The sequence below is a fragment of the Vombatus ursinus genome, unplaced genomic scaffold, assembly GCF_900497805.2.
Source record: "Vombatus ursinus unplaced genomic scaffold, bare-nosed wombat genome assembly UNPS02006874.1, whole genome shotgun sequence".
Taxonomy (NCBI): Eukaryota; Metazoa; Chordata; class Mammalia; order Diprotodontia; family Vombatidae; genus Vombatus; species Vombatus ursinus.
This window is the reverse complement of record NW_020946652.1, coordinates 7,440,918-7,453,666: the sequence shown is the minus strand read 5'-3', so window position 1 is coordinate 7,453,666 and position 12,749 is coordinate 7,440,918. Positions and strand designations below refer to the sequence as shown.

Here is a 12,749-nt window from a genome sequence, read left to right as displayed (position 1 = left end):
GGAAGGGCCTGGGAAAGGAGGCACTGAAGGAACCTCTTTCTTACCTAGACCAGGCAAAGGCGGGATGAATACACACACAGAGTTTGGCACAGAACTACATCAAACTCAACAGAAAAACAAGCTGGCACAGAAAGACAGTCCTAAGAAGGAGGAGGATCCAGGAGAAGAAAGAGTCTCAGGCAAAACAAGCTGGAATGAGTCTATTTCATCCATGTCATTACTACCCCCCAAGAAAAAGAAAGGTCCTCAAGGGAAGGGACGATGTTGTCTCTTTCCTAGAACACAGTACGAACTTCAGAAACACTTGACTTGAAATACAAAAACTCACTATTCCTCTAAGTCATAAACTATTCAGAAATGGTTTACAAAGGGGCCGCCAAAAGAGTGGAGAGCTGGAACACCAAAAATTGGTTCAATTCCACTTTCTTCTCTGTATCACAAAGACACTGTCATATGGTAGAGAAGATAAAGAGATGGATTTGAGGCCTGCGACCCTGGACAAGCCACCTAACTTCTTAGAACCCAGACAACGCTCCACGACCAAGGTTCAGAGCAGGAGCCAACCTAGATTGGGGAGAGTTTCCTTGGAAGAAGCTTTATTCTACCAATGAAATGAAAGGTTCAGTCCAAATCCAAACACACACACATATACACACACACAAAACTATTTTGAAAAATTCAAATTTATAAATGACCCAGCTCTTACATGAATCAGTCTGAGAGAAAAAAAAAAAACTATTATAATAAAATCTGAAAACTTGGTAGTCTGGTTAAATGGACTTTAAAAAAAACACTTTTAAAAAATCTTACCTCTATACTTGGGCTAAGGCTGCTGGGTGGTGTGTCTGTTGTCACAGTAGTACTTGGAAGGCTGGAAAATTCCCATGTATTCACAGGCCGGACTGGTTCAGACTGCTGTGAATGATCAATACATTTTGGGTTATCCAGTAAGGTCACTTCATAAAATTCTTGAATATCTAGAAATAGGAAAGGGAAAGAAAATAAGATATGTAATAACAGATCATTAAAGGAGATTATTTATTGTCTACTTAACCTAGGCAATAGCACAAGAGCATAGAAATAAAGAAACATTCTCACTCAGAAACTGTGACAAATGGCCCATCTACTTGTTAAAATCAAAGGTCCTCCGTCATTTTCTCATAAGGGCGCAGAAGCACCTGCCTACAGATTACTGAAGGCCCAACAAGTTTGTCTTCCATTGACCAGTCCAGTTAAGTACGGGCAAGGAACCAATGCACTAGGATGCCAGTCAAGAGAACAGTAGGAGCTAAAAATGGCTCCGTTTTCTGAATCTCAAAAACTTTACACACTGCTGGAGGCCCTAGCCCCCTAAATGTGAGTACCTAGAACTGAATCCTACAGTGTTGACATTCTTACTCTAAACAATATGGAAGAAATAAGAGGATAAAGGCCAGTGACATGGGTAGATGTGGACAATGTGGAAGGTGGGTGGAGGGTGGATGGGAGGGGAGACTGGAGGCAACAGTACAGGCAAGAGATGACCAGAGCCTGAAACAGGCCAATGGCCTGGGGAGTGGAGAGAAGGGGGCTAACAAGCCTTGGCCACTGACTGGATCTGGGGGAGCACGGATCTGAGGATGGTTCCGTGGCTGTGAAATAAGGTGACCCAAAAGGTGTGGCCCTCCACCTTTCAGGGTCAAGGGTTTTTAAGGAGAAGAGAGAAAGGCATTTTTGAAGGCAACTGGTAGACAGAAAGGGATGGAAAGAAGGAATGATTTCGGCTACAGTGGGCTGAAGGTGAGAGGAAGAGAAAATTGCTCATTTAAAAAAAATTAATTAAAATAAACGAGTGAATTACCATAACCCACATTCCCCTATCTGACCAAGACTTCTCCTTCCAGCTCTGCCCAGGCCTAACCTTCTTCTATGCCCATACCTTTCAATGTATCTCAACTCACTGAACATGTATTAAGAGCCTACTATGTGCCAGGCACTGTGTTAAGCGCTGGGGACACAGAGAGGTAAAAGCCAGTCCCTGCCTCATCTAACCTTCCAATCCCTTCACCTATCTGTGTCTGTCAGGTCATTCATTCATTAGCTCTGCTCCCATTTCACTTTCCTCCCTTTCTAATCAAGATTCTATGGCTAGCAAAATGAAGGCCACATCAAGTTCTGCTCATCTCTTGCCAAACCATAGCCCTGGAATACTCTCACCATCTGACTCCTCTGCTCGGCTTCTAAACAGAGTTGGAGAAAGTCTCATGACTGTGCTGGTCAAAGACAGGCAGCTCAAACAGCCCCTTGATGCATTAAAGCAATCCATTTACTTCTCCCTGATTCTTGATCTCATTCCACCAGAAAGTGATTCCAAATATTCTCTTCTCTCCTCAAATCTTCCACACTGTGTTCTTCCCCCACCCACCTACTCACAAGACTAGGACCCTAAGAAAATGAGGTGATTTGGCAGGGGCTCCCTCCTCTGTCCTCTCCATCCCCAAACCTGTTGGCATCATCTCTCACTCTCTCCTCCTTTCCTCCAGACTGACAAAGAGGGTGTCTTCTCCTCCACTTCTCTACATGTTCCCTGCAGCTTTCTCCAGCAAAACGCAATCTCAATCATACTCATTCTTTCTCCCTCTCTTCTCTGATCCCCCATCCCCAACCCTTTCCCATCTGCTAGCTGCGTTCCTACTGCCTCCAAACAGAAGCCTCTCTCCCATCTTTAAAAACCCTTCATTAGACTCTGCTATCCCCTGAATCTCTATGTATCCCTTTTCTCTTAGCTGCCAAACTCCTTGAAAAACTGTCTACACTCACTGCCTCTCACATCCTCCTCATCCTTTTACATTCTGCCTGACACTGAAATCTTACAAAGATCCGTTCACTGCCAAGCCTGCCCATTTCTTCTAGGTCCTCATTCTTCTCAACCTTCTGTACCATCCACTTCAGACTGCCCCCCCCCGAATCTCCCCCCCCCCCCCGCTCCAGTCTTCATAGACAGTCTCTCCTCTTTCAGGAAACTCCTCTCTCCTGGTTCTCCCACTGGTCTCACAGCTCTTTGCTGACAATCTTGGCTGGTGAATAATCATCCCCAGGAGTCCCCAAGGTTCTGTCTGAGGCCCTCTTCTCCTTCCACATCCTCTCTCGGCAATCTCATGAATTCTCAGGTGTCTCACAATCATCTGCAGGTTCCCAGATCCACACACCCAGTCAGAATCTCTCCCCAGAACTTAAGTCTCATATCACCAATGGTCCGCTGGATATTTCAACCCGCATATCCCAGAAATATCTCAATCTCAACACCTCAAATTCAGCATTAGCTTTCCTTTTTTACTGATATTATTTTGGTTAGACCAGGGATTCCTTTTTATTTTTTATAAGCATTTATTTTCTCTCCCTTCCCTCACATTTAAGAAAAAGAAAACCCTCATGACAAATATGCACAGTCAAGGAAAGCAAATTCCCTAATTCATCAAATCCAAAAAGCCTGGGTGCCTCCCTCTGCATTTTGAGTCTATTCATCCTCTGTCAGAATGTGAGCAGCACACTTCATCTTCCATCTCATGGAAACAGAATTTGTGATTATGCTGTTCAGAGCTCTAAAGTCTACCAAATTGGTTCTTCTTTATAATGTTGTTCACATATAAACTGGTCTTCTGGTTCTGCTGCTTGGTTCTTCATCAGGTCATCCCAGTTTTCTTTAAAACTATTTCATCATTTCTTATGTGAAATAATACCCCATGACATACATAGCAAAATGTGCATAGCAAAATTCCCCAACAGGTAAGAACTCCCTTGATTTCCAGTTTTTTGCTACTAATAAAAATTTCTATAAATATTTTTTTATATATCACCGTCCTCTTCTTCTTTCTTTGACCTCTTGGGAGCACAAGCCTAGTAGTGATATCACTAGATCAAAGGATATGAGGCATAGCTCCTAAATGACTGCTGCCCAGGATGGCTAGAACTGCCAGAGACCTGCACTAACAGGGCATTCTTGTGCCCGTTTTCCCATAGTCCCTCCAGCACTGGTTTTCTTTTTGGTTGGCACAGCCAGCTTCACAGTGGAACCTCAGAGATGCAGGAATAAGAGTTTCTCTCATTATTAGTGATTTGGAGCATTTTTTCATATAGTTGCTGATAGTTTCAATTACTTCCTTCGAATGCTGCATCTTAATATCCTTTACCTTGCTTTCCAGTTTTCCCAGGAGTTTTTGTAGAATAATGACTCCTTACACCAGTAATTGCCTAAAGGCAGCAGCTAAGCAGCACAGTGGGCCTAGAGTCTAAAGGACTGGAGTTCAAATCTGGCCTCAAACACTTACTAGCTGTGTGACCCTAGGTAGACAAGTGCCTTAACCTCCGTTTGCCTCCATTTCCCCAGCTGCAAAATAAGGGAAAAAAAAAATTTACGAAGTGAGAATAAGTATACAGGATAAATAGGAAATAATTAGCAGAGGCAAGATACTGCAATTAAGAGAGGTTGGAGAAGGCTCCTTGTAGAAGGGGGATATTAGCTGGGATTTAAAGGTAGCCAGAGAAGTGCCTAGTGGGACCAGAGGAAGGAAAGCATTCCAGGCATGGGAGGGAAGGAGAAGGGGGGGCTTTCAGAGACAGGGGAAGGACTTAAAGCAGGCAGACCTAGCAGCAGCTACTGCAGTGGTGCAAGTGTGCAGTGATGAGACCCTGCACCAGGGTGGAGGCAGAGGCAAAGGAGAGAAGAGGGTATATTCAAGAGATGGTACAACTGACAGGCCTTGGCACCATACTGGATATGAGGGGTGAGAAAAAGTGAGGACTACAGGATGACCCCTAAGCTGGAAGCCTGTGGAATTGGCAGGACAATGTTGCTCTCTACAGAAATAGATAAGGCTGGAGCAGGGGAGGGTTTAGGGAGAAACAGAATGAGTTCTGTTGTGGTTATGTTGAGTTTAAGATGTCTACTGTAGAAAAAAGAAAAAATAAATTTACATGATAACTATTATATATTTAAAAGGAATAGCAAGTTGCACATAATAGATTTGCAATTTCATGTGCAATCATGCTTTTTGTTTTTTTTACTATACTTTGGTATGGAAATGCTTGTTTTATGGAATAATTGTGGGAGGAAAAAAAAGATGTCTACTGGACATCCAGTTCAAGATGTCAGAAAGGCATTTGGAGATGCAAAATTCGAGGTCAGCAGAAAATTCAGGACAGGATAGGAATATTTGACAATCACCAGCATAGAGATGGTAATTAAATCCAAGGAAGTTGATGAAATTACCAAGTGAAGTGGTATAGAGGAAGAAGAGAAGAGGGTCCATGGTGGGCCCTGAGGGACACCTACAATTAGAGGTTATGACCTGGAGCACCATCCAGCAAAGGAGACAGAAGAGCAATCAGAGATGGAGGCGGAGAACCAGGAGAGAGTGGGGAATCCCAAAAACCTAGAGGGAAGAGAGTTTCAAGGAGGAGAGGCTGATCGACAGAGTCAAAGGCAGCAGACATGTATAGGAGAATGAGGACTGAGAAAAAACCACTGGATTAACAGATCACTGTGGAATGATGAGGTCAGAAGTCAGACTGTGAGAAGTTAAGCACAGGGAGAGGAAAGATAGTGGAGGGGCCTAGTGTAGATACCTTCTCAAGGAGTTTAGCCACAAAAGGCAGATGAGATACAGGATGATGTTAGCAAGTATGAAAAGATCCAAGAGAGGGTTTTATCAGAATGGGGGGGATTCCCAGCAGAGTGGGAGAGATTGAAGGTAAGTGAGAGACTGAAGGTGACAGAGGGGGCAATTTGCTGGAGGAGATGGGCTGGAAGGGAATCACTTGTGCAGGCAGAGGCTGGCCTTGGTAGCGAGTAAGGCCACTTCATCATGTGAGACAGGGGAGGAGGAAGAGAGAGGGGTGGGGTGGAAGGCATGTGAGTGACAGGAGATGAGGAAGAGGGGACAAGGGGGAGCTCGTGGTGAATGGTCTCAACTGAGAGGAGGGGGAGAGAGAGCTGGAGGAGGTTTGAGGAGAAGAAATGAGAAGGTCTGGAAGAGCCTCGGTAGAGAGTGAGATTCTGAGCTAATACAGGAGTAAAAGGAATGCCTCACAGCAGTGAGGGCCCATATGAGGCTGTGAAACAGAAACCCGCAGCTGACCCAGTCCAAACAATTGCATGATTTTCTCTTCCTTCATTCAGCAGTGTGCAGGAGCAAAGGTGACAAATGTTGCGAGAGAACCGAAGCTGAGGCTTGGCTGGGTGCAATCAGGGATAGGATAAAAGAGTGAGGGATTCAAGAGAAGACAAGGTAGGGCTGGATTGGTTCACCAAGCGGTCAAGAGAGGTTGGAGAATGGCTAGTGAAGGGGAGATGGCCTGGGAGAGAATCATCTGGAGGGATCAGAGGTCCCAGTGAGGACAAAGAGTAGGGTTGTGTAAGGAAGGGCTGAGGGTGAGGAGGAAAGCCAACAAATGATGGTCAGATGAGGGGATTTCAGAATTCTTGATCCTGGAAGTGGTACAAGCGATGGCAAGATCTAGGATATGCTCATTTTTGCTTGTGGAGCTCAGCGGTCAAGGTACTGGAGGAAGACTCAGTCCACTAGCATGAGTAAGAGAGGAGATGAAGATTGTGACCGCTCTCCCAATCTCCATATCTCTCTCCTGCAGCCTTTTCTTTCAAGCCCTCTACAGCTCTCAGCTGTCCCCACTACAATCAGTCTCTGTACACATCTGACCACATGACTCCCCTACTCAGTCTTCAGTGGCTTCTATGGCCTTGCCCTTCTGAACTCTACCATCCAACCAAACTGATGCGTTTCGTGTTCCTCGGGAACAGCATGCCGCCTCTCACATCTGTGCCTTTGCATTTTCCATCCCTCAATCATGGAATCGCTCCCTCTATCGCTCTGAGACACAGCCCAAGCACCAGCTCCTCCAGAAAGCCTTAGTGCTCTCACTCCCAAATGACCTTGTATTTAACTACTTTGTATGTATTTACATTATGTGGTGTAGACTGATACAAGTACATGAGAAGGTAAGTTCCTCTCAGATGAAGAAATTAAAGTCATCTATGGTCATATGAAAAAATGCTCTAAAACAACTCTGCGGTACCACATCACACCTATCAGATTGGCCAACGTGACAAAACAGGAAAATGATAAATGCTGGAGAAAATGTGGGAAAATTGGAACACTAATGCATTGCTGGTGGAGTTGTGAAATGATCCAACCATTCTGGAGAGCAATTTGGAACTATGCCCAAAGCGCTACAGCCCTTGGACCCAGCAATAGCACTTCTAGGGCTATATCCCAAAGAGATCATAAAAATGGGAAAAGGACCCACATGTACAAAAATATTTATAGCAGCTCTTTTTGTGGTGGCAAAGAAGTGGAAATTGAGAGGATGCCCATCATTTGGGGAATGACTGAACAAGTTGCAGTATATGAATGGTGGAATACTATTGCGCTATAACAAAGGCAGACTTCAGAAAAACCTGGAAAGACTTGTATGGAATGATGCTGAGTGAAGTGAGCAAAACCAAGAGAACGTTGTACACAGTAACAGCCACACTGTGCGATGACTAAATTTGACAGACTTAGCCCTTCTCAGCAATGCAAGGATCTAAGACATCTCCAAAAGTCTCACCATGGAAAATGCTATCTACATCCAAAGAAAGAACTATGGAGTTTGAATGCACACGGAAGCATACTATTTGCTCTTTTTTTCTTCTGTTTTGTTTTGTTTCCTCTTTCCTGTCATTCCTCCTGTTGGTTCTAATTCTTCCTTACAACATGACTAATGTGAAAATATGTTTAATAGGAATGTATATGTAAAGCCTATATCAGACTGTGTGCTGTGTTGGGGAGTGAGGGGAAGAAAAATTTAAAACTCAAAAGCTTATGGAAGTGATTGTTGATAACTCAAAATAAATTAATAAGAAGTAAAGAAACAAAAAAAAAAAGGTAAGTTCCTGATGCCACCATTCTGGAGAGCAAGTTGGAACTAAACCCAAAGGGCAATCAAACTGTGCCTACCCTATGACCCAGCAATACCACTACTAGGTCTGTATCCCAAAGAGATGAGAAATAAGGGAAAAGGACCCATACGTACAAAAATATTTATAGCAGCTCTTTTTTGTGGTGGCCAAGAATTGGAAATTGAGGGGATGCCCATCAATTGGGGAATGGCTGAGCAAGTTGTGGTGTATGAATGTAGTAGAATACTATGGTGCTATAAGAAGTGATGAGAAGGTGGACTTCAGAAAAACCTGGAAAGACTTAGATGAACTGGTGCAGAGTGAAGTAAGCAGAACCAGGAGAACTTGTATACAGTAACAGCAACACTGTTCGACGACCAACTTTAATAGACTTGGCTCTTCTCAGCAATGCGATGATCCAAGACAATTCCAAATGACTCATGATGGAAAATGTTACCCACATCCAGAGAAAGAACTGATGGCATGCGAACACAGATTGAAGCATACTATTTTCACTTTTTTTTTTTTCATGGATTTCTCCTTTGGTCTGTTTCTTCTTTCACAACATGACTAACATGGAAATATGTTTTACATAATTACACATATTTAACCTATATCAAACTGCTTACCATTTTAGGAAGAGGGTTAGGGAGAAAAATTTGAAACTCAAAATTTCATAAAAACGAATGTTAGAAACTATCTCTATATATAATAGGAAAAAATAAAATACTATTTAAAAAAGAAAGCAAGTTTCTCTCAGGGGGGGTCTTTATTTTACTCTTAGTATTTATAGTCTTTGTGACCAGAACAATCTCTGACACATCAGGAGGCATTTAATAAAATGAGGACTGGCTGAAAGACAAGGGGTTCACACGGGATGACCTCAACTTTTTCAGTGAAATATTTGGTGAGGTGACCTACAAAGAGGGAGGATTATCAGGAAGGCGGCCTGAAGAAAGAAAAGTTTTGGACTCTGAATGAAGCAGGACAGTGACTAAAGGACTGGCGTGTGGCAGCAAGGGTCTGGTTGAGAATTCTAACAAATCTGCAGAAGATCCAGTCACAGCAGGATGGCAATTTCCTCCCTCTGCATTCAGCAGCAGGCACAGAAGAGGAAAGAAAGCAATACTGGGAGCTGGAAGGCAGAAAGCAAACAAGCAAACCTACTATTGTGCCAAACACTATGCTAAGCACTTCACAATTATTATCTCATCTGATCCTCACAACTGAGAGGCAGGTGCTAGTACTTCCAATTCTACAGATGAGAAAACTGAGGCAGATAGAGGTGAGTGGCTTGCCCAGGAAAGTGGAATTGAACTCAGGTCTTTCTGACCCCAGGACCAGTTTTCGATCCACGGCACCACACAGCAGCCTCTGGTTGGAGTTTGGAAAGGATCACAGCAATAAGATGAGAAAACAAGGAGTTCAAGGATACTCTTTACCCAACCAAAAGTCCAGCTTAAAATCTTAGGCCATGCCCGTGAACCCACAGGCTTTCTTACATTTCCCAACTGGAACAGAAATCCCTTAATAAAATGCATTGCTGTTATGTTGTGTGGGAAGATGGTGTTTGTTAGGATCTAGAAGAGCCCAAATCCCCTACAAATATCCCAGTAAAGCTTAAATCTGCACTAGTTACAAAAAGAAATAATGAGCATCAGCTGTAAGACCCTTCCGTCCAGCCCAGGGCTGCACAGGACTGCATGCATCCTGCAGAAACCCTGAGGCAGGCAAACCAAGGCTGGTGAAAGGAAGAGCTCTGAGGTAATCAGAGGGGGCCTCTGAATAGTGAGGAGGGGCTCCACTGGAGCCCAGCAAGGAGACAGCCCTGAAGCCAGTGGCAAAAGAAGGGCCCTACACAGAGACGAGCCCCAGGGAAGAGCCCCAGGAAAGAGCCGAATGCGACAGGGAGGGGCCCAGGAGCCTGGTTGAAAAAGGTAAGCCTTAGGCACCACGCAGCATGGGTACAGCCCGGAGCCCCTTTGCCAGCCCAAGGGAGGCCCCAGCAAGAAGGGAGGAGCCCCAGAAAGAGCCAAACTCAGGGGCAGCCCAGAAGCTGGCCAGAGCTGAGCCCTGCAACAGAAGAAAGGGAGAGAAGGGCCCTATGGAGCCCAATGGGGGGGGGGAGCACCACCAAGCTTCTGGGCAGAAGTGGAATGGCAACTACAAGCAATACAGTCCTCAACATGACGGTATCAGGAGTCCTATTAAATGTGAAAATAACTTGTTTGTTTTAAAGTTGGGTCAGGGATATTGGTCATGCCTTGTTACCCTCTATTTTCCTTCTACAAGTGGCTGAGGCAAAGGGTGTAAAAGCCCCTTTCAACCACGGTGTTTTAGGATGTCCAAAGTCAAAGGAATCCGCTGGATGGGGGAGAATTTCCTGTTAACTAAGAACACTCCCTTTGATCAGACTCACTGGTGAATCTGATGACAAACCCAGCAGCCTCAGGCCCGGCTTCCCTAAGATGACACAAAGCATGCCCTCCATCCCCAGGAAGTTCACTGACAGGATTCGGTATTTTCCAGTCCTCCGGAGAGGAGTGACCATGAAAAGAACAACACCAGAATTATGCAACAACAAAGCAGTGAGCAAGATAGAAACACATCGTGAGTATGATTGTGGGGCATAAAGCAAACGGTTTTGCAAAAAGCATCCACCGTCCCATCGTTGACAATTTTTCATTCCAAAGATTGACTGGAGAAGGAGAAACCCCAGATAGTATTAGGATAAAGCAAAACAAAAAGGTTTTCAGATACACTGCTTCACGTGAAACACTGAGGAGCAGGTTCCACACGGGCATGATGTATACAAGCGTCTTTTCCTCTGACCTGGATTACAGTTGGGGCGCTCAGCAATGCTTGGAATGGGCCTTCCCAGGGAGGCTGCCTTCCAATGTCTGCTGGAAATGTTTGACACAGACCTCATCTCCCAGGTGAAAATCATTTAGTGCAAAGTCCAAGGGCCCAGACTGTACTGCAGCCCCCACCCCACCCTGGGTTGTGCATGTCCCTAAGTCTACTTGGAAGTTTCTGAGTTCAGAAGGGAGTCCAAGCTCTAGGTGAGCCTTCCACGAAGAAGTTGCTCACGCTTGCTGTAGAGTTCTTATGAAAGAAAGGCCGTCCAGGAGGAAGAGGTCCCCTCTCAACCTCTTATCTGGCCTCACCAAAAAATCTCACGAGTGGCTTTATGACAACGGGACAGATTCTAACCTATTAGATTTATTAGCAAGACACAGCATAGAGAAGCAAATAAACACAGCAGTATTGTGCTCAATAAACTCAACAAGCCCAGTTACTGGGAGAATGACTCATCACTTGACACAAACTACGAGGAAAACCCTAAAGAAGGTTGACAGAAATTAGATATAAACCACCATTTCAAACTGTATACCAAGATGAGCTCCACTGGATCCATGACATATATAAAAGGCGAGAAGCATTAGCGGAGCAAGGAAAAAAGACACAAGTACTGAAGTGAAGAGTTCATGCCCAAACATGGCAGACGCAGGGCCAGGAAAGCCAAAACAGCTCTTTCCTGTTAAAGCAGCCTTCCCCATAACTGCAGAGGGCTCCCCCCCACCTCAGGCTAGCACCCTAGGAATCATCCTGGACTCCTCACTCTTTCTCACCCTCCATATCCAAGCTGTTGCCAAGGCCTGTTGATTTTACCTTTGAATACCTTCTTTATTTTACCTCTGCAACATCTCTGGAATACACCACCTTCTCTCCTCTGACACTGGTTCTATGGTGCAGGCCCCCATCACCTCCCACCTGGACTACTGCAATAGCTGCTGGGAGGGTCTGCCTACCCCAAGTCTCTCCTCCCTCTAATTCATCCCCCAGCCCTCAGCCACGGCACCCCGCACACACTCAGTAAACGCCAGAGGCTCCCCATCACTTCTCTGTTAGGCATTCAAAGCTCTTCACAAGCTGCTCCTCCTTTTCAGGTTTGTGCACCTTCCTCCCCCTCCCCTACTCTTCCATCCAGTGCCCTCGGCCTCCTGTCTGTTCCACAAACTCAACACTCCACCTCTCAGTTCTGAGCCTTCTCTCTGGCCGTCCCCCTGCCCAGAACGCTCTCCCTCTTTCTCTCTGACTGCTGACCTCTCTGGTTTCCTCTGAATTCCTAACTAAAATCCCATCTTTTACTGGAAGCCGCCTTCCCACTGTTAATGGTTTCCTATATATCTCGTAGGTAGCTTGCTCTGTGTCTGCTTGCAGGTTGTCTCCCCGGGGTTATACTGTGAGCTCCCTGAGGGCAGGGGCTGTCTTTTGCCTCTTTCTGTATCCTCAGAACTTAGCACAGTGCCTGGAACATAACAGGCACTTAATAAGTTTTTATTGGTTGATCACATAGGATGAAATGGACAATTTTGTTGGTTTTTTTTTTATTTTTAAATAATATTTCCCCTAATTACATGAAAAACAATTTTTGACAAGCACTGTTTTTTTAAGGTGTGAGTTCCAAATTCTATCCTTCCTTCCCTGCTCCCTGAGATAGTAATATGATATAGGTTATAAATGCGCAATTATGTAAAACATTTTCATGAGTCATTTTATGCATGAAAACTCAAACAAAAAGGAAAAAAAGTGAAAAGCAGTATGTTCCAGTCTGTATTCAGACAACATCAACTCTTTCTCAGACAGCATTTTTCATCGATGAGTCCTTTGGGATTGTCTCGGATCACTGTATTGCTGAGAAGAACTAAGTCATTCACGGCTGATCATCGAACAATGTTGCTTTACCGTGTACAATGTTCTCCTGGTCCTGCTCACTTCCCTTTGCATCAGTTCATGTAAGTCTTTTCAG

At 44.7% G+C, this 12,749-nt stretch overlaps 1 protein-coding gene across 10 annotated transcripts in view; it reads right to left on the bottom strand.

The window, feature by feature from the left end:
- DLG1 (discs large MAGUK scaffold protein 1) overlaps positions 1–12,749 on the bottom strand; it is a 228,090-nt gene that overhangs the window by 198,626 nt on the left and 16,715 nt on the right. For all 10 annotated transcript variants that reach the window (XM_027848791.1, XM_027848793.1, XM_027848795.1 and 7 more), the window contains exon 3: positions 811–977. In XM_027848791.1, the coding sequence (XP_027704592.1) occupies positions 811–977 (167 nt within the window). The remainder of the gene's footprint in view (positions 1–810; positions 978–12,749) is intronic.